Source organism: Theropithecus gelada, chromosome 10 (genome assembly GCF_003255815.1).
Source record: "Theropithecus gelada isolate Dixy chromosome 10, Tgel_1.0, whole genome shotgun sequence".
Classification (NCBI taxonomy): Eukaryota; Metazoa; Chordata; class Mammalia; order Primates; family Cercopithecidae; genus Theropithecus; species Theropithecus gelada.
In genome coordinates this window covers 8,896,994-8,917,925 of record NC_037678.1, presented here as the reverse complement: position 1 = coordinate 8,917,925, position 20,932 = coordinate 8,896,994, and the positions used below count along the sequence as shown (strand labels likewise).

The 20,932-nt window shown below is 46.3% G+C and overlaps 1 protein-coding gene across 2 annotated transcripts in view; it reads right to left on the bottom strand.

The window, feature by feature from the left end:
• DESI1 (desumoylating isopeptidase 1) overlaps positions 1-20,925 on the bottom strand; it is a 24,742-nt gene extending 3,817 nt beyond the window's left edge. Inside the window, exons 1-6 of one of the 2 annotated variants that reach the window (XM_025400122.1) lie at positions 20,609-20,925; positions 6,740-6,761; positions 6,148-6,217; positions 2,626-2,735; positions 1,849-1,971; positions 582-1,369 (exon numbers count right to left, since the gene is read on the bottom strand). In XM_025400122.1, coding sequence (XP_025255907.1) covers positions 1,201-1,369; positions 1,849-1,971; positions 2,626-2,735; positions 6,148-6,217; positions 6,740-6,761; positions 20,609-20,696 — 582 coding nt within the window. In that variant the 5' untranslated portion in view covers positions 20,697-20,925 and the 3' untranslated portion in view covers positions 582-1,200. Of the gene's footprint in view, positions 1-581; positions 1,370-1,848; positions 1,972-2,625; positions 2,736-6,147; positions 6,218-6,739; positions 6,762-20,608 lie in introns of those variants that run through there. The other variant, XM_025400123.1, reaches the window with a different exon arrangement.
• Between the last annotated feature and the right edge of the window lie 7 nt (positions 20,926-20,932).

Genomic DNA, 20,932 nt, shown 5'->3' with positions numbered 1-20,932 from the left:
TTTTTTGAGGCGGAGTCTCGCTCTGTTGCCCAGGCTGGAGTGCAGTGGCCGGATCTCCGCTCACTGCAAGCTCCGCCTCCCGGGTTTACGCCATTCTCCTGCCTCAGCCTCCCGAGTAGCTGGGACTACAGGCGCCAGCCACCACGCCCGGCTAGTTTTTTGTATTTTTTAATAGAGACGGGGTTTCACCGGGTTAGCCAGGATGGTCTCGATCTCCTGACCTCGTGATCCGCCCGTCTCGGCCTCCCAAAGTGCTGGGATTACAGGCTTGAGCCACCGCGCCCGGCCGATGACTTTCTTTCACCCTGAGACAGAGTCTTGCTCTGTAGCCCAGAGCTGGAGTGCAATAGTATGATCTCGGCTCACTGCAACCTCTGCCTCCTGGGTTCAAGCAATTCTCCTGCCTCAGCCTCCCAAGTAGCTGGGATTACAGGTGTGTGCCACCACAACTGGCTAATTTTTTTATTTTTAGTAGAGATGGGGTTTCACCATGTTGGCCAGGCTGGTCTCGAACTCCTGACCTAGTGATCTGCCTGCCTCGGCCTCCCAAAATGCTAGGAATTAAGGTCTGAGCCACCGCGCCCAGCCACTAATGCCTTTCTAAAGGGCTTTTAGTTTGCTCTCACAGTAACAGATGGAAAAAAACACTGCAAATACTGGAGTTTGGAGATTTTCCATGATTACGACAACCATAAATAAGGTTGCCCAAACACTTTTAAGTCACTGGCTTTTTCTTCAGTGGATACTGCTATTTTTGAAAACCATCTCCAAGTTCAAAGGAATGAAGTACTCCAAAGTATAGACAGATGAAACCTAGAAATATCAACCCTATTTCAGACAATTCCAGGAACTCCACCCATCAAATAATAACAGCAAGAACATTCTGGTTACTCCAGTTTGCACAGGGCCCCATAACCTAGATCCCTCAGCAGAGCTGTGGGACTGCAAACTCATCGAATGATAGGAAGGCAGGGCCAGGGCTGGCGGACTGGGGCTCCTCACCAGCCTGCCACAGCAGCCTTGTTTCCTATGCAAGCTCTTCCTGGGAGGTTCTTCCTCAGGTATGAAAAATAGCCCACTTTGCTGGGCCTGCGAAACCTGCCAGGATCTCTGTTGAGTAAGGCCATAGTTCAGGAGAAACTGAGTCAGAATAAGCAAATAGACATGGTCCTGGAATGAACAGAGGCTGCCTGAATGCAATCAATGGCAAGGGGATGGAGGAGGTGAGATGGCTATGGGGGTGTTGTGTCCTTTCGGGGTATACTGCCTGGATGATGGCCTGCAAGGCTCTTCCAAGGCTTGGGCCACATAAGGACAGAAGGGGCTGCAGAGTGTTCTTGAAGAAAACATCTGTTGAGGACTGACTGTGCTGTAATGCATGAGGGCAAGTAGAACATAGTCGTTGAGGGAGTCAAAGGGCTCATGGTGTAGTGGAAGACAGGCAAATCAACAGCTATAAAACAAGCCCCCCTACTATTTTTCTGACCCCCTCTCTGCTTGTCTAACATTGCATTTTAACTGGGTGCTTCTGGGGAGTGGTATGCCTCGAGCACAATGGGAAGGACAGACGCCAGAATTTTGTGCAAATACTGAAGCCAGTGTCAAGTGGGTTTCTAAGTTCTGTGGTTGCACTTAGGCAAGGGCAGAGCTGATCTAGCTCTGAGGGTGGAGGTAATACAGGTGCGCATCAGTGGGTGGAGAGAATGGCAGCTTTCTGTGTTAGAACCTGCCATCAGGGCAGGCCCATCTGGTTGGGAGGGCAGATGGGGACCAGAGGAAGGGCACTGACCGTGAATGGGGATTTTCAAGGTTGGCCAAAGCAGGGGCAGGGACAGAGGCCACACTTACGTGGAGAGAACTTCAGAGGGCAGGTCTGTGATGTAAGAAGGAATCTTCCGCCCAGTCAGGAACTGTGCCACTTCGTTGCTGAAGGTGTTACAGTTGTGTTCAAAGAGGTTGTAGGCCTCACCTCTGTACATTGAAAGGTTTGCAGAACATATATGAGAAACCAGCAAGCGTCTATGTGGAATAACTCAAGCTAGGCAGTGGAATGGTGAGCACAGTTCAATGTGAGGACTGCGATTTCCCCCCTCTCATCTGCCAGAAGCACTGCTTATTTGCCATTCTGGCTATTAGTAACTGATTTTTAAGGGAAGGAGAAACTGAAAAGACATGGCTCCTCCACAGTTTCAGGAGAATCTTTACATTCACAAAAGCAGAGCTCTGGTGTTAGAGTTTACCCCCTTACTCAAATCGACTAAAGCCTCTTTAAGAGAAAATCTGCTTGTTTGTATCTCATCCCAACCCTTCTGCAAACCCTGTTTTTCCTTCTGCAAACTTGGCCAATACAGGTTGAGAATAGCGCTTGCTGATTTTAATCAGAAGGAATGAAAAGCCCTTATTTCCTCTAAAAATTTCAGCAGAAAGTATGCTTGAAGGAATATCTGTATCAGAACAACTTAGAGCTTTTTGTAGCATAACTGCCTTTTCTTCATGTTAATTCAGCAAAAAACTGGCCCAGGCCTTGTGCTGAGTGATAAGGACGATATGACATGACAGCTGCCTCCAGGGGTTATCTAGCTGGGGAGACAGACACAACTAACCACCACCCCTGTGTTCACTCACCGGAACAGGGACTCCCCCAGGGAGGACAGGTACTCCAGAAAGATTTCTTCTGTGACTTCTGTACTCCCCACGTCAACCACAGAGTCTGGGGGCCCAAGCAATGTCCCCCCCTAAAAAAGCCAACCCAAAGAAAGTCATTAAATTACCATCTCCACTGAATGTTTTAATGTGGCTTCCCACAGTAGACCACGAACACTGTTCTGACTTCACTTTTTTTTTTTTTTTTTGAGACAGAGTTTCTCTGGTCACCCAGGCTGGAGTGTAATCTCAGCTCACTGCAACTCCCGCCTCCTGAGTTCAAGTGATTCTCCTGCCTCAGCCTCCCAAGTAGCTGAGATTACAGGTGCCTGCCAACATGCCCAGCTAATTTTTAGTATTTTTAGTAGAGATGGGGTTTCACCATGTTGGTCAGGCTGGTCTCGAACTCCTGACCTTAAGTGATCCACCCACCTAGGCCTCTCAAAGTGCTGAGATTACAGGTGTGAGCTACCGCCCCTGGCTTGACTTCATATTTAACTTGCAGGGCACCCTGGGCAGATGAAGAATGCTATTAGCTATTTGTATCAAGGATGCAATGGCTTAGAAGCATGGGTGTCCAATCTTTTGGCTTCCCTGAGGTACACTGGAAGAAGAATTATCTTGGGCCACACACAAAATACACTAACACTAATGACAGCCGATGAGCTTAAAAAAAAAAAAAAAAAAAAAGCTGGGCGTGGTGGCTCATGCCTGTAATCCCAGCACTTTGGGAGGCTGAGGCAGGCGGATCATGAGGTCAGGAGATCGAGACCATCCCGGCTGACACAGTGAAACCCCGTCTCTACTAAAAGCATAAAAGATTAGCCAGGCATGGTGGTGGGCGCCTGTAGTCCCAGCTACTCGGGAGGCTGAGGCAGGAGAATGGTGTGAAGCCGGGAGGTGGAGGTAGCAGTGAGCCGAGATCGTGCCACTGCACTCCAGCCTGGACAACAGAGCAAAACTCCGTCTCAAAACAAAAACAAAAACAAAACAAAAAACAAAGAAAAAACCCTCATGTTTTAAGAAACTTTACAAATTCATGTCGGGCCACATTCAAAGCTGTCCTGGGCCATATGTGGCCCGCAGGCTACAAGTTGGACAAGCCTGGCTTAGAGCTTTCTGGTGACTTTTCATTGCTATGTGCTAGCAGCATGGAAGAAGTCAGACTTCTTGTTTCTGGGGGGGCCCTGGGAAACTGATTCTCTTGCAGCTCTGACTCCTGATGCTGTCCACTTATTTAGCTGAGAAAAAGAGAGAAACCCAGAATGTGAAGTCTACTTTTGTTCCCAGTATGTCTCATCATGAGGACAGAACAGGACAATAGAAATGGCTCACACTTCATAGGCCATCTTTCCATGCCTATTTGCATAAAGTATGCAGCCAGTTTTTCTTATGACATACTTGATATCTCATGTAACACTGGAAAGACGAGAAGGACAGTGAGAAATCTGGCAGGCTGGCAGATATTTCCATAATTCAATTCTTTTTGGATCTGTGAGCCTAATCCAATGATGGTGATGGGGCAAGAGAGTTAATGGCTCCTGAAAGGCCTACAGAGAACCCTCAGCCATGTGGTTAACAGTCTGCCAGAGAAGACTGAAGGAGAGAGTGACGTTGAGTGGGGAAACCAGCCACTGCGGAAGCAACGGGATCAGCAGGGAGAAGAAATCTGGGAAGGGATAACACTCCAGAATAGAGCTCCCTGAAAAGATCTTTCATTCATAGCTACTGAGCACCTCCTACATAGCTGACATTGTTCTGGGCACTGAGGAAAGCATGGTGAGGAAGATAACTATGGTAGGCAGAGAACAATTCTCTCAGAGTTGTAAGAGACGAAAAGGTCACTCTGACCCTCTTATTCACTCATATAACAAATATGAATTGAGAACTTATTGTGAGTCAGGCCTCATGCTGGGCACTGGGGCTGTGGTGTGGACAACATAGATGAGATTCTTGCCCTTAAGAAGCTTAGTCTAGCAGGGAAGGGAGATTGAAAAATCCCATAACCAGTATATAATTATGAGCTGCAATTAAGAGCATGCTGGAAAAGTACAGAATGCCAGTGGTACATATGACAGGAGACCTTCCTGGCCTGAGGGGTCAGGGAAAACTTGCCTGAGAAAGTGACACAACTCAAATCTGAAGGATGGAGAGGTGTAACCAGGTGAAGGATCAAGAAGGTATACTGATGTCAGAGTGCAGGTTTCAATGTCTAAGGTGTGTTCAAAGAATGAGAAGAGAGTGAAGGTTGGGAGGGAACAACCTGAAAGAGGCTGCCAGAGACAGAGTCAGAGACCAGATCAGGTAGGTCCTGGGAGGCCACGCTGAGCTTTCTGGCTTTTATTCCAAAAGCAATGGGAGAATTCTGGCTTATGCAGGGGATTGCTTGAGTCCAGGAGTTTGAGATCAGTCTGGGCAACATAGGGAGATCCTATCTCTACAAAAAATAGAAAAAAATAGCAGGGCGTGGTGGTGCTGAGTCCTAGCTACTTGGGAGGCTGAGGTGGGAGGATTCATTGAGCCTGGTAGGTGGAAGCTGCAGGAAGCAAGATTGCGCCACTGCATTTCCAGCCTGGATGACAGAGCAAGATCCTGTTTCAAAGAAAAAAAAAAAAAATCCTTCCTGCAGGATATAGCAAAAACAAACAACAACAACCACCACCACACAAACAAACACACAACCAAAATGAATGGCTGCTTGGCCACTGCTTCAGCACCTACTGTGACAACACTTGGATAACTGAAAGAAATTTTTGGAAAAGGCCAGGTGCTGTGGCTCACACCTGTAATTCCAGCACTTTGGGAGGCCGAGGCGGGCGAATCACGAGGTCAGGAGTTTGAGATCAGCCCGGCCAACATGCTGAAACACCGTATCTACTAAAATATACAAAAAATTAGCTGGGTGTAGTGAAGGGCGCCTGTAATCCCAGCTACTTGGGAGGCTGAGGCAGGAGAATGGCGTGAACCCAGGAGGCGGAGCTTGCAGTGAGCCGAGATGGCGCCATGCACTCCAGTTTGGGCGACAGAGCGAGACTCCATCTCAAAAAAAAAGAGAAATGTTTGGAAAAGGGTGTGGGCTTTAGTGTCATAATCCTAGGTTCTAGGACTGGTGTCACTTATTGGCTGTAAGTTTGGGCAACTCTTGATGCTTCTCAGAGCCCTCATCATTCAGCTTAACATCAGTTATGCTCCTAGGATGAGCCGGGCACTGTGCAGGGGATGGAGATGGAAGGCCTCAGCTCACTTCCACAGTTCCCTGCAGAGAACCAGAAACGGCTCATTTCACCATAACACGCTCTCTGTGAGACAGAAGGACCCACACGTGCCATGGGAACAGAGAGGAGGGGAATTGGCTGGGGTGTCTGGGAAAGGTTTTCTTGAGCTGAGTCTTCAGGTGGCTTCGAGGAACAATGCCAGAGGTCCACAGTAGAAGCAAAGCTCCTGGTCTACAGGCGCCCCCAGGAACCTGAGACTGCAGGACAGAGTGTAGGGGAAGACACTTACCGGGGGGCAGCTGGAGATACCACCACTGCCGAAGAAGAACTCATCCTTGTGCACAACTATGGATGTGTGCCTGTCACATAGAGAGAGACACAGTGAGCCAGAAAACTTAAACTTTGAGAAAAAGCAAACACCATAATGCAATGAGAATAATTTCTGCCCAAGGATAGGACTGTGGGGACCAGTCTTATAAAACCAGTCTTATAAAACCAACAAACCAAAGGTATGAATATGATAAATACCACAGATCAGGGGTTCTCCATCTTGGCACTATTGACATTTGAGGCTGGATAGTTCTTTGTTGTGCAGGGTTGTCCTGTGCATTCTAGGCTGTTCAGCATCCCTGCCTCTATCCACAAGATGCCAGTAGCATCCTCCTCCCTGTGTGACAACCAAAAATATCTCTGGACATGGCCAAATGTCCCAGGGTGAGAGAGCAAAAGAACTCGTGATGGAGAAGCACTGCTTTAGGGCTTGAAGATTTATAGCATGGAGAACTAGGTTTCATGCTGGAAGCCACAGACTAGAACCTGAAATGCATAGAGTGCTGCCTTATTTCAAAACTAGTCAAAGTAAGGAGACCCACCCAACTTACCAGATGCCTTCCAGTTGTTTCCCTGTGGAGAGAAGAAGAGATTTAGCCACTTGGGACTAGACTAAGTGGCCCCTCAGCCTCGGTAAATTCACTGTGTCACTCAAACCCAGGGTAACCTGTCATAAACCTCTTGAAGGACTTTCTAGGAATGCAACTCCCCTCCAGTAAGGTCTTTAGGTTGTGACAGAGTATGCTCTGTTAAGTAAGCTGAAAAGTATGAGAGTCTTTTATCAGAATGCAAGATTAAAAACACTGGTATAAAGGTACCCCAGTTTTATGTCTGCTATTCTTTCCTCTTTGAGGTCAATTCAGCTATGCCTTTTTAACTTCTCTGTCTCACGTACAGTAAGACTATATTAATACAATGAATGTTATTACTCATTTCTTCATTGACGCGAAATCCTTCAGAAACTGATAGGACAAAACTTTGCAAATGCTATCCATTTAAATAGTTAAGGCACTGTTATTTACCTCTATGTGCCAGAAACAATGTTAGGTGTGGAAATGCAAATAGGAACATATCACTTTCCTGCCTTTGAGAAGCTCAAAGTCAAATGGACTGAGATACACAATTAACTAAAACACAATGTTAATATGCTGTATCATAGTGGTAAAAATAAGGTGCTAAATATAATAAACTACTTTTGTGAGCTTCCATTACCAATGACAACTAAGGGCAGGGATGGACATTTCTGTGGAAGAGAACAAGACGTGAACATGCATGGCTGTGAAGTCTAAAGCCTGCAGGGCAGAGTGAAGAAAGGGTGCAGTGATGGTGCTAGCGGGAGGAGCGGCCAACAGTATGGCCAGCAAAGTGGGCAGGCCTGGACTCAAAGAGGCTGTGAGGCTGGAGAGTGCCTTGATCAGATCCATGTTCAGAAAAGATAACTGTAGTTGTGGGATAGCAGATGAACTGGAGGGAAGAGAGCAGAGTAAGCAAACCAGGGTAAGGAAGTCATCGCAAGAGTCCATGGGAGATACTCTACAGCAGTGCTCAGGACGCAGAGGAAGGGCAGTGAAAGATGCGGAGCGCCAGCAAACATCACTCACTCACCCCTGCTTATCACTTCACGTGGCGACATGGCGGATTACTGATTGCTAACTGCTACCTTCACTGTTTGCCCTGTGACTTTCTTTTTTTTAGAGACAGAGTCTCTCTGTCGCTCAGGCTGGAGTGAAGTGACGTGATCTCGGCTCACTGCAACCTCTGCCTCCCGGATTCAAGTGATTCTCATGCCTCAGCCTCCCAAGTAGCTGGGATTACAGGCATGAACTACTAAGCCCAGCTAATTTTTGTATTTTTAGTAGAGACAGGATTTTGCCATGTTGGCCAGGCTGGTCTCGAACTCCTCGCCTCAAGTGACCCACCTGCCTCGGCCTCCCAAAGTGCTAGGATTACAGGCGTGATCCTGTAATCCTATGCTTGGCATACCATCCTCAGAGATAGTTAAGGGGACCATATGGATTCAGATCCTGGGTTTTCCACTTCCTAGTGGTGGATCTTGGGCAAGTTTACCTAGCCTGTTTAAGTCTGTTTCTCCGATTCGGAGTTGCTGTGACTGGTAATAATAATGTATAGAAAGCTTCACAGTATGTGATATACAGATGTTTGATAAATGGAGGTTCTTATTAGGTACGATGACCTCCTTGGGGAAAAGGGTAAAGACTTCCACAAGATAAAAGTAAGTTCTACTTCAGACATGGCACGGTGGCCCACCCCTGTAATCCCAGCACTTTGGGAGGCCGAGGCAGGCGGATCACTTGAAGCCAGGAGTTTGAGACCAGCCTGGCCAACAGAGAAACCCCGTCTTTACCAAAAAAAAAAAAAAAAAACTCGCTGGGTGTGGTGGCATGAACCTGTAGTCCCAGATACTCAGGAGGCTGAGGCACGAGAATCGCTTGAACTTGGGAGGCAGAGGTTGCAGTGAACTGAGATTGCGCCATGTACTCCAGCCTGGGCAACAGAGTGAGACCCTGTCTCATATAAAATAAAAAATAGGCCCAGTGTGGTGGCTCACGCCTGTAATCCCAGTACTTTGGGAGGCCGAGGAGGGCGGATCACCTGAGGTCATAAGTTTGAGACCAGCATGGTCAACAACCCCGTTTCTATGAAAAATACAAAATTAGCCGGGCATGGTAGTGCATGCCTGTAGTCCCAGCTACTCAGGAAGCTGAGGCAGGAGAATCGCCTAAACCCAGAGGGCAGAGGTTGCAGTGAGCCGAGATTGCAGTGAGCCGAGATTGCGCCACTGCACTCCAGCCTGGGCTACAAGAGCGAAACTCTGTCTCAAAAAAAAAAAAAAAGAGTAGGTTAAGGGAGTTTCAGGGATGGTCAGGGTGGGCCTCTTTTAGAACGCGACATTTGAGTGAAGTTTTTTTTTTTTTGGAGACAGGGTCTTGCTGTGTTACTCAGGCTGGAGTACAGTAGCGTGATCAGAGCTCACTGCAGCCTTGACCTCCCAGGCTCAAGTGATCCTCCCACTTTAGCTTCTCAGTTGCTGAGACTATATGTGTACCACCCAGGCCTAGCTAATTTTTTTTTTTTTTTTTGAGATGGGGTCTCCCTACATTGTCAAGCCTGGACTTGAACTCCTTGGCTCAAGAGATCCTCCCACTTCCAGGTGTGAGCCACCACGCCCAGCTTTGAGCCAAGATTTAAAAGAGACAAGAGAAAGAGGGATGTAGGGGCAACGACATGCCAGGTTTATCTGAAGGCCTGTAAGGATGCCAGTGAAGCTAGAATGGGTGAGGAGGGGAAGTAGAAGATGACCAGAGGTAATGGAGGACCAGATCACAGAGAACACTGCAGAGGCTGAGAACACTAAGCCTGAATTGTCCAATATGGTAGCCACTGACCACATGTGGCTATTTAAATTAAATAAATGCACAAATTCAGTCCCTCGGTTCCACTAACCACATTTTACGTATTCAATAGCCACATGTGACTAGTGGTTACTTATTGGACAGTGCAGATCTAGAATATTTCCATCACTGCAGAAAGTTCTATTGGATGCACTGTTTAAACTATAGTTTCCTATTCTGTAAAAAAAGCATAACAACAGTGCCTGCCTCATAACATTTCCAGGATTAAAAGAGACGATACATGACACATGCCTAGCACAGGGTCTGGGATATAATACATGCCCAATAAAGGCCAACTCATTTCTTCTAGGGTTTGTAACTTGAAAATTTTACAGCTGTTCTCATAGTACCTTGGTATTGAAACTATTCATGTGTCCTTCTCCCCAGTTAGACCACAGTTGCCTCAATAACCAGGACAGTTTTCTTATGCATCTTTGTAACTCCAGCACCTAGCAAAGGACCTGGACCTGAGATGTGACATCAACATCTGTTGAGATGAGCTGTTCTGTTTAGTTAGCTTTGTTGGTTGACACACAGTGCTATTGAGGACAAAGTTCCTAACCCCAATCTGGGCTGCCTGGCTTGTTATTGAAATGACTCAGCCACCCTGGCACACTGCACTCCCGGTCTACTGCTGTCCTCTCAGATGCACATGCTCACTGACCCAGGAGTACAGCTGGCAGATAGGGATGCATCATCAGCTCAAACCCATTCCTGCTCAACAGAGTTTTGGAGAGGGGCCTCAGTTATTTCACACCTGAAAAACAACTCAAAAGTTGCATGATACAAACCCTACTTTATTCTCCTTTATATCCTTTGTATCATCACTAAATTTGCCTGTAAGCTATACACCACACTTCCTATTCAACTGCATCAAGGTACACTTAGGATCTCATCCATTCAGAGAGTGGAGATAGGGATTATAGAAAAAAAGATTTCCTTATTTATTCATTCATTCTTTTTTTTTTTTTTTTCTGAGACGGAGTCTCGCTTTGTTGCCCAGGCTGGGGTGCTGCAGTGCAACCATGGCTCACTACAACTCCTGCCTCCAGGGTTCAAGCAATTCTCCTGCCTCAGACTCCTGAGTAGCTGGGATTACAGGAACGCACCACCATGCCTGGATAATTTTTTGTATTTTTAGTAGAGACGGGGTTTCTCCATGCTGGCCAAACTGGTCTCAAACTCCCAACCTTGTGATCCACCCGCCTCGGCCTTCCAAAGTGCAGGGATTACAGGTGTGAACCACTGCACCCAACCTATTCATTCTTTCACTTATTCATCTACCAAACACTTGGTGCCAACAATAACATTAAAAATGAATTGAGTGAATTTATATCCTTTCTTTTTTTCTTTTGAGACAGTCTCGCTCTGTTTCCCAGGCTGGAGTGCAATGGTGCCATTTTGGCTCACTGCAACCTCCACCTCCCAGTTCAAGCAATTCTCCTGCCTCAGCCTCCCAAGTAGCTGGGATTACAGCTGTGCGCCACCACGCCTGGCTAATTTTTGTATTTTTAGTATAGACAGGGTTTCACTATGTTGGCTAGGCTGATCTCGAACTCCTGACCTCAAGTAATTTGCCCGCCTCGGCCTCCCAAAGTGGTGGGATTACAGGCGTGAGCTACTACTGCACCTGGTCTACATCCTTTTTTTTTTTTTCCTTTTGAGACGGAGTCTCACTCTGTCACCCAGGCTGAAGTGCAGTGGCGTGGTCTTGGGTCACTGCAACCTCCAACCTCTGAGTTCAAGTGATTCTCCTGCCTCAGCCTCCCAAGTAGCTGGAATTACAGGCACCTGTCACCACGCCCAGTTAATTTTTGTATTTTTAGTAGAGATGGGGTTTCACCATGTTGGCCAGGCTGGTCTTGAACTCCTGACCTCATGATCCACCTGCCTCGGGCTCCCAAAGTGTTGGGATTACAGGTGTGAGCCACTGTGACCGGCTACATCCTTTCTTAAAGTATTTCATAGTTATACTTGTTTTCTCTCTCTCTCTCTCTTTTTATTTTTTATTTTTTTCTTTTGAGACGGAGTTTCCCTCCATCGCCCAGGCTGGAGTGCAGTGGCCAGATCTCAGCTCACTGCAAGCTCCGCCTCCTGGGTTTACAATATTCTCCTGCCTCAGCCTCGAGAGTAGCTGGGACTACAGGTGCCCGCCACATTGCTCGGCTTTTTTTTTTTTTTTTTTTTTGAGTCAGGGTCTCACTGTATTGCTTAGGCTGGTTTTTAACTCCTGGGCTCAAGGATCCTCTTGCCTTGGCCTCCAAAGTGCTAGGCTCAGCCAATTATCCTTATTCTCATAACATCTTTAAGGGGTAAAGTAGAGCAAACATTTATTAACAGCATTTTACAAACAGGTAAACAAAGATGCACAGTTTGTCCAGCAGAAAAACAGAACAAAGCAAGATATGAAGATAAGCTTACTGGAGAAGTTTGGGTAGAAGTGAAAGGTTTGCTGCTTTGCAGCCTACTCTTGCAAGGAAAAGGATGAGGGCCATGGTCCTGACATGATGCCAGGCATTGGAAAGTGAGACTGGATTGATACATGTATCTTTTCTTTTTAGAGACAGAGTTTTGCTCTGTCACCCAGGCTGGAGTGCAGTGGCATCATCTCGGCTCACTGCAACCTCTGCCTCCTGGGGTCAAACAATTCTGGTGCCTCAGCCTCCTGAGTAGCTGGGATTACAGGCGCATGCCACCACACCTGGCTAATTTTTGTATTTTTAGTAGAGATGAGGTTTCACCATGTTGGCCAGGCTGGTCTCGAACTGGCCTCAAGTGATCTGCCCGCCTTGGCCTCCCAAAGTGCTGGGATTATAGGTGTGAACCACCACACCCAGTCTGGATTGATTTTAATGGTTTTTTAGTGGTAGTTTGAGATTGAATTAGAATACAAGGCCATTTTGGGACATGAATTAGGCTCTGGATATTTGCATACTGTAGAAATAGATTATTTTCCCACTAAGATTTCCTCAGCAAACTGGAGCGTGGTGGGTCAGATACTTCATGTCTCCAAGCTTGTTGGTAAATCTAATGCATTCACTTTGTGGCCTATGAAGTATGAACATGGAAAACAAATGGAAGACATGGCTATCAGCCCTGTTTCTCTTTTTTTTTTTTTTTTTTTGAGACGGAGTCTCACTGTGTCTCCCAGGCTGGAGTGCAGTGGCGTGATCTCGGCTCACTGCAAGCTCCGCCTCCCGGGTTCACGCCATTCTCCCGCCTCAGCCTCCCAAGTAGCTGGGACTACAGGCGCCCGCCACCGTGCCTGGCTAATTTTTTGTATTTTTAGTAGAGACGGGGTTTCACCATGTTAGCCAGGATAGTCTCGATCTCCTGACCTCGTGATCCACCCGCCTCGGCCTCCCAAAGTGCTGGGATTACAGGCTTGAGCCGGCCCAGCCCTGTTTTTCAACATGAATAAGTCAGCCTTCTACTGATCATAAAAGTAAAGGAGAAAACACTCTATCCACCTCCTCATTGATTAAGATGGATGGAGTTGTGCAAATAGACATACAGGCTGGTTATAGATTTAAGCGGTCAGCATCTGTTATACTACCGGTGCTAAATAAATGTCTATTAATAAGCATAAACTGGATGATGGTGATGGGGTGCCAGGCTCAGGGGCCTCTATACAGGTAGCATTTTGTCTCAGATGGCAGGTAAAGAAATGCATTAGCTCATTGGTATAAATCAAATGTAGCCCCAGCTTACCTCACGATTCTTCCCCATGGTGATAAAGTGCTTTTAATTGGCAGTTTACCGGCAATATGAAAGGCTTAATATAATTGTTTTTTTTTTTTTTTTTTTTTTTTTTGAGACGAGTTTCACTATTGTTGCCCAGGCTGGAGTGCAATGGCACAATCTTGGCTCACTGCAACCTCCGCCTCCTGGGTTCAAGCAATTCTCCTGCCTCAGCCTCCCGAGTATCTGGGATTACAGGCTTGCGCCACCATGCCCGGCCAATTTTGTATTTTTAGTAGAGACGGGGTTTTTTCATGTTGGTCAGGCTGGTCTCGAATGCCCAGCCTCAGGTGATCCGCTTGCCTCGGCCTCCCAAAGTGCGGGGATTACAGGCATAAGCCAACGCACCCAGCCTGTATAAAGTTAAAAAAAAAAAAATCAGCTATTCTTTCTGGGACCACGGGATAAACATTAAATCTATGTGGGAAAAGGTAAAAGAAAACATTTGTATAATATAAGTGGGCCTTTATAGCCCATAGTGTAAAAAATGCCTATTGGCAGGGGGGTTTGTTCCTCCTTTGGCCAGAGAAAGGTTATCACAAAATCCAAATGTGATGCATTGTTAAAAACTAAAAGAGTGTTTTAATCTGCAAAAAAGGTAAATTTAGGCTGGGCATGGTGGCTCATGCCTGTAATCTCAGCCCTTTGGGAGGGTGAGGTGGATGGGATTGCTTGAGCCCATGAGTTCAAGACCAGCCTAGGGAACATAGTGAGACCCCCATCTCTACAAAAAAATAAAAAATTGAGCCAGGCATGGTAGCCTGTGCCCGTAGTCCCAGCTACTTGGGAGGTTGAGATGGGAGGATCACTTGAGCCTGGAAGGTAGCAGGAGATGGAGGCTGCAGTGAGTCTTGATGGAGCCAGTGCACTCCAGCATGGGTTACAGAGCACCACCTTGTCTCCAAAAAAACAAGAAGCAGCAGCAGCTCATGCCTGTAATCCCAACACTTTGGGAGGCCAAGGTGAGAGAATCACTTGAGGCCAGGAGTTTAAGACCAGCTTGGGCAAAATAATGGAACCCTGTCCCTACCAAAAAAAAAAAAAGCTCAGTATGGTGGCTCGTGCCTGTAATCCCAGCACTTTGGGAGGCTGCGGCAGGAGGACAGCTTAAGTCTAGGAGTTTGAGACCAGCCTGGGCAATACAGCAAGACCTCATCTCTATTAAATGAAGCTAAAAAAATCAGTCAGGCATGGTGGCATATGCCTGTCATCCCAGCTACTCAGAAGGCTTAGCAGGGAGGATAGCTTGAACCCCAGGAATTTGAGGTTATAGTGAACTATGATTGTGCCAAAAAAAAAAAGAAAAAAAAAAAAGAAACAAAGAAAGAAAGAAGAAAAAAAAGAAAATTTAGGCCCAGTGCGGTGGTTCACGCTTGTAATGCCAGCACTTTGGGAGGCCAAGGCAGGCGGATCACAAGGTCAGGAGATCGAGACCATCCTGCTGACACAGTGAAACCCTGTCTCTACTAAAAATTAAAAAATTAGCCAGGTGTGGTGGTGGGTGCCTGTAGTCCCAGCTACTTGGGAGGCTGAGGCAGGAGAATGGCGTGAACCTGGGAGGTGGAGCTTGCAGTGAGCTGAGATCGCACCACTGCACTCCAGCCTGGGCGACAGAGCGAGACTCTGTCTCAAAAGAAAAAAAAAAGAAAATTTATAAAAGCAGAATCACGCAGGGCCTTGTAAGCCATATTCCTTTCCATTTTGCCTTAAAGAAATGGCATGATTATTAAATTAATTCATTAGATGAGTATAAAAGAGTTCACACAGTGAATAATAAAAATCTAAAACAAAGCACAATAGGTGTCATTAAAACATAAAAAACCTCTCTCAGATTTGAATAAATTTTACTTAATCTTCAAGCTTAAGTTCAAGTCTCAATCATTTCTATAATCACTACTTACTGAACACCTGCTCCAACAGGCCACTGGGGACATAAAGGAAGGGGACAGAGTCCTTGCCCTCCAGGAGCTTCAGGCTCTTGCCGAAGCCTTTCTGACATGCCCAGCTCACCATGGCCTCTCTTATTTCAAGGCCTAACATAGTTGCTGCACCACTCACTCACTTTGGCACCTAATCATAATCTGTTTTATATTGTTATCAAATGTTATATGTGTATATTCATTATTTAAAGGAAAATAATATTTTAAGAAAAACTCCTGGGCTGGGCATGGTGGTTCATGCCTGTTCTTTGGGAGTGGGGTTTGTCAGCACTTTGGGAGGCTGAGGCGGGTGGATCACCTGAGGTCAGGAGTTCGAGACCAGTCGGACCAACATGGTGAAACCCAGTCTCTATTAAAAATACAAAAATTAGCTGGGCATGGTGGCACATGCCTGTAATCCCAGCTCCTTGGGAGGCTGAGGCAGGAGAAGTGCTTGAACCCAGGAGGCGGAGGTTGCTGAGCCGAGATCATGCCATTGCACTCCAGCCTGGGCAACAAGAGTGACATTCTATCTCAAAAAAGAAAAACTCCTGGCCGGGCACGGTGGCTCACACCTGTAATCCCAGCACTTTGGGAGGCCGAGGCGGGTGGATCACAAGGTCAGGAGATCAAGATCATCCTGGCTAACACGGTGAAATCCCATTTCTACTAAAAATACAAAAAATTAGCCAGGCGTGGTGGTGCGCACCTGTAGTCCCAGCTACTGGGAGGCTGAGGCAGGAGAATGGGGTGAACCGGGAGGCGAAGCTTGCAGTGAGCCGAGATTGTTCCAGTGCACTCCAGCCTGGGCAACAAAGCAAGACTCCATCTCGGAAAAACAAAAAAAGAAAGAAAAACTCCTGGAGGACAGAGTTCACATCACATCTTTTATTTCATTACTATTTGTACTACAAAATGAAGTAAAGAATTGAGTATAGAGTAAAATCTCTAATATTCATTAGAATGCATTCTGCCAAGAAATGTATATATTGTATGCCTTCAAATCTTTAAATCTGAAAAGAGTTTTGAAATGGGCTTGTAAAGAAAAATAAACGTGATGGATGCACATGAAACTTGAGATCAGAAAATAATCAACGAATACGAAGTACTTCTTACCACAATTAAAACACACACACACACACACACACACACTTCTGTATGCACTCTGGCACAAAAAGAGGTCAAGCAATTTAAAGAGCAGCCAAAATTATTAAGAGGAGGAAATGAAGGACAATTATAATAGTTAATTATCTTAGGCAATCGGTGACTATGAAAAAAACGTGCAATCAGGCTATCTGATCAATTAGAACGCTAAGGATAATTCTGGGACCATTTTTCATGGTGAATGAACTATAGAACAGTAATGCCTTCACATGAGGCAATTCCAGGAGGCTGAAAACAGGACAGGGTAAAACTATGGAATTTACATTGCTTCAGGAAAGGGGAATTACCTTGGGCTTTATCTAGTGCAATCCTGAACTGCGTAGAGCTAGATTAGGTCTCCCAATGGAGAACTGACATAACTGAAGCCTGAGAGGGTACTGCGGATGAGATCACACGGATTTAATTTGGGAAAATGGAGGCTAAGAGGCATGATCATAAATCTAGATTGTAAGTGCCACATACACATTGAACCCAGCTTTTTTTCTCATCCAAACTTGAAACATTTGGCAAAGAATGCCTTTACAAACTTCACGAAGGCATCCACTTTACTTCAATTATAAAGGAACATATTACACATTAGAGGTGGTATCTCAAAATGACTGAGAACCCGAGCTCTGGAAGTCAGATTGCCTGTGTTCATAACCCAGCTCTACCACCTAGCAGCTCTGTGACCTGGGGCAAATTCCTTAATACTCTACTTCTTGGGTTCCTCAATGGAGAAAATGGAGGCAATAACAGGACCTATCTCACAAAGCTGTGGTGAAGATTACAATGCATGCAAAGTACTCAGAAAAAAGGGTCTGACACATGGTAAGCTCTCAATAAATACTGGCTATTAATATACTTCTAGAATTGATCATAAAAATCAGGAAACAAATTGATTTTTTAAAGGTTCAAATATATTTAGGAATGGGAAATCAATATATGGCTACTTATAGAACTGGGACATACCCAACTTCAAGACTAGTGATATCTGAATGGGATGAACCAGTAAGACCATGCCTATTTTCCTTAAGTTTTCAACTCTAGAAAGTAATGCCTACTAGCTTTGCTAACTCTTTCTTCATTAATTTTGCAAAAGGTATAAAAGCAATATGGAAAAAAAAGGTAGAAAATAAAGAAGTAGATTAGCAGACAAGGTGATTTCCTCAGATCAGAATCTGATGTGCCAAATGGGTGATGTTCCCATGATTGGCTGAGGTCTTCCAGGACTTCGCATCTTTATAAAAGGGTGGGGAGTGGGGAGGAGGCAGGTCTATTACTCCACCTTCAGTTATGGCACTTTCCCTTTCACCCACTACACTCCACAAAGGCCTTCTTTCAGTTCCAGTATCAGGCCAGACTCTTTCCTGTCTCAGGGCTTTGGCAGGTTGATCTGTCTCCTACCTGGAACACTGTAACTCCCTTATTACCTTCCTGTGGCTAATTCTTCCTCATCCTAAATTCCCAGTATCAAAGTTACTACACTTGATACCCTTATTTAAAATACGTCTCTTGGCTGGGTGCAGTGGCTCACACCTGTAATCCTAGCACTTTGGGAGGCTGAGGTGGGAGGATCACATGAGGTCAGGAGTTCAAGACCAGCCTGGCAAACATGGCGAAACCCCGTCTCTACTAAAAATATAAAAATTAGCCGGGTGTGGTGGCGTGCACCTGTAATTCCAGCTACTCTGGAGGCTGAGGCAGGAGAATCACTTGAATCTGGGAGGCAGAGGTTGCAGTGAGCTGAGATCACACCACTGTACTCCAGCCTGGGCAACAGAGCAAGACTCATCTCAAAAAAAAAAAAAAAAAAGGTGTCTCTTGTTATTTTCTATCACAGCACCCAGTGTGCTTCTGGTGCAGAAGGCACTTATGCAATTTGTAACTAATTATTTGCTTATGTATTTATTTTTAATGTCTCCCCCATTAGACAGCTCCATGATGGCAAAGAATATCTTTGTTCATTATATCAACCTCATTTACCTTAACACGTTGACTAGCATAGAGCGGACGCTCAATGAACATCTGCTGATCTGCTGAATGAATGAAATAATGACTCCTAAGGCCCCTTTCAGCTGCCCAATAATTATTAGGTAATAGGATAAAAAATACCCAGTGTAAAGGGGGAGGCTTTTACTTGGGGTATAGGAAATATTTGATTCTTCATTATGATAAAAAAAACAAGCAACTAAATAGCTCCATTCCAAGAAGTTTAAAAAAACTTTAAAACTTGACTGATGTGGGCCGGGCGTGGTGGCTCACACCTGTAATCCCAGCACTTTGGAAGGCTGAGGCGGGCGGATCACAAAGTCAGGAGATCAAGACCATCCTGGCTAACAAGGTGAAACCCCATCTCTACTAAAAATACAAAAAATTAGCCAGGCGTGGCGGCGGGCCCCTGCAGTCCCATCTACTCGGGAGGCTGAGGCAGGAGAATGGCGTGAACCCGGGAGGCGGAGCTTGCAGCGAGCAGAGATCGCGCCACTGCACTCCAGCCTGGACGACAGAGCGAGACTCCGTCTCAAAAAAAACAAAACAAAACTTGACTGATGTAATCTATTAATGAGTAACAGCTTCCTCAATGACTTTGTAAGTTTTGCTTTCAGATGTGCCTTATCATTTTAACAACTGGTTATCTAGGCCCAAACCCCTGTTAAATAATGGGTTGGCTACATAAGAATTAGTCGATAAGCTCATTAAAAATACAGATTTTTGGACCAAAACTCCAGGAGATTGATTTAGTATTTGTGAAGTAAAGCTCTAGAATCGATATAATTAAAACTTTTCTCATTTTAAATAGATATTGTGTGTATGTCATACACAGGTCTAGAGGTTAGAAACAGTGTATAGCAAAGCTTCTCTTCTACTCCTGTTTTCCTGGCATAAAGTTCCCCTTTCCATAAGCTACTGCTGTTACCAATTTCTTGTGTATCCTTTCGGATAATTATTTGCCTATGCAAGCACATATATATCCTCTGATTTACATATTTAAAGAGCTGTTCTACTCTTGTTTTTTCTAATCTCATTTAACAATATATGTTGGAAATGATAAAGTATATGCATTTTAAACAAGCACCCTAGATGATTTTGATGTGAAGCCAAATATAGAAACAACTCACAGGCCCACGGTTGTGAGATTAAGTTCAATTCACTACAACATATTAGAAACTCAAGGACATTGAAGGATGCTCTCAGAAGTAGCCTTGCCTACTTGACCTCTGCCCCCTCATCTTACAGAGATGAACTAAATAATTCGCCAATGTCTCCACAGAAGCCAGGAAAAATGAGCCATTCAAATGGATGCTGTCAAAGCTTCAATTTTAAATTATTGGAATTCTTTCCTGCTCATGATTACCCGAAGTTACAAACTTGACAATTCCTGTGTTACACAAGACATTCCTGTATTTAAGTTGAAATGAGGTGTGATCGTCACTGAATGAGGGCTGGTTTTTCTCCTGCCAGTTAAGTAGTTTAACGGAGCACAACCGAAATACTTTCTTTACTAATCCTTATTCACACAACCTCATCCAAACTTCCCCCAAAACTGCTTTCTTGCCATTTGAGCAAAAGCAATTAACTTAGAAACTGTGGGGAGAAGATTGCTTGGTGAATTCTGGAGTTCGGGGCTCCTCTTGTCCTGACTTGACCTACCTAGGGGGGGGTTCCCTAGGCAGCTCTATCTCCCCCATCCCACCTACCCGCCGGACTGCATAGGGAGCTTACTTTTGGCACTGAGGCAAGGTTCTCCGAAGGCCACCCGACCTCCGCAGTGTCTCTGTCACCACGAGGGGCACCGCGCGGCAGGCATCCTCACCTTTCCTACACCGCGCCAAGGAGGCAGGAGTGCACCAGCCTACCCGAGCGAGGCAGGGAACCCGCTGGGATCCAGCGCTGGTTTACTCCACACCCCCGTCGAAGGGGCTCTCGAGGGTTCGGTTTCTGCCCGAGCCCCCTGAAAGGTGGAGGAATGACTCCTCCATCCCTTCCCCTTGAATTCAAACGTGAGGATGGTATCTGCGAGGCTAAAGCGGGGCTCAGAGGGCCCAAACCTCAGACCACTCTCTTCTCCACTCGGCTTTTCTTCCATCCTCTGGGCCATGTGTCTCCCCGTGAGTCGTGGCCCAAGTCTCCCCACCTCGGCCAGCCGCCACCCTCTGGCCTGGCTCCCGCCCTCCTGCCCACCTGGCCCCTTCCCCCTCACCCAGCATGATGGGGCTGAGCCGCCGGGCCAGGCCCTTGGACAGGTCGTACACGTAGAGCTTCACCGGATAGAGATTCGGCGGCTCCATTGGGACCCGTGGCGACGGCGGCCACGACGGCCCTCGGGCACCCGGCAGCGACTTGGACCTTCCCGTACCCGACGGGGGTGGGAAGCGGAGGGAGAGGGGGGGGACCGAGCCCGGGCCCGGGCTGAGGGGTGGGGGACAGGCCGCCCTGCGCTGCTCACGCGCCCCCACACCCGCTACCGGCAACGACTACTGTGAGGTGACAGAGAGCGGACAGGGAGGGCCCACACGGAAGAGGG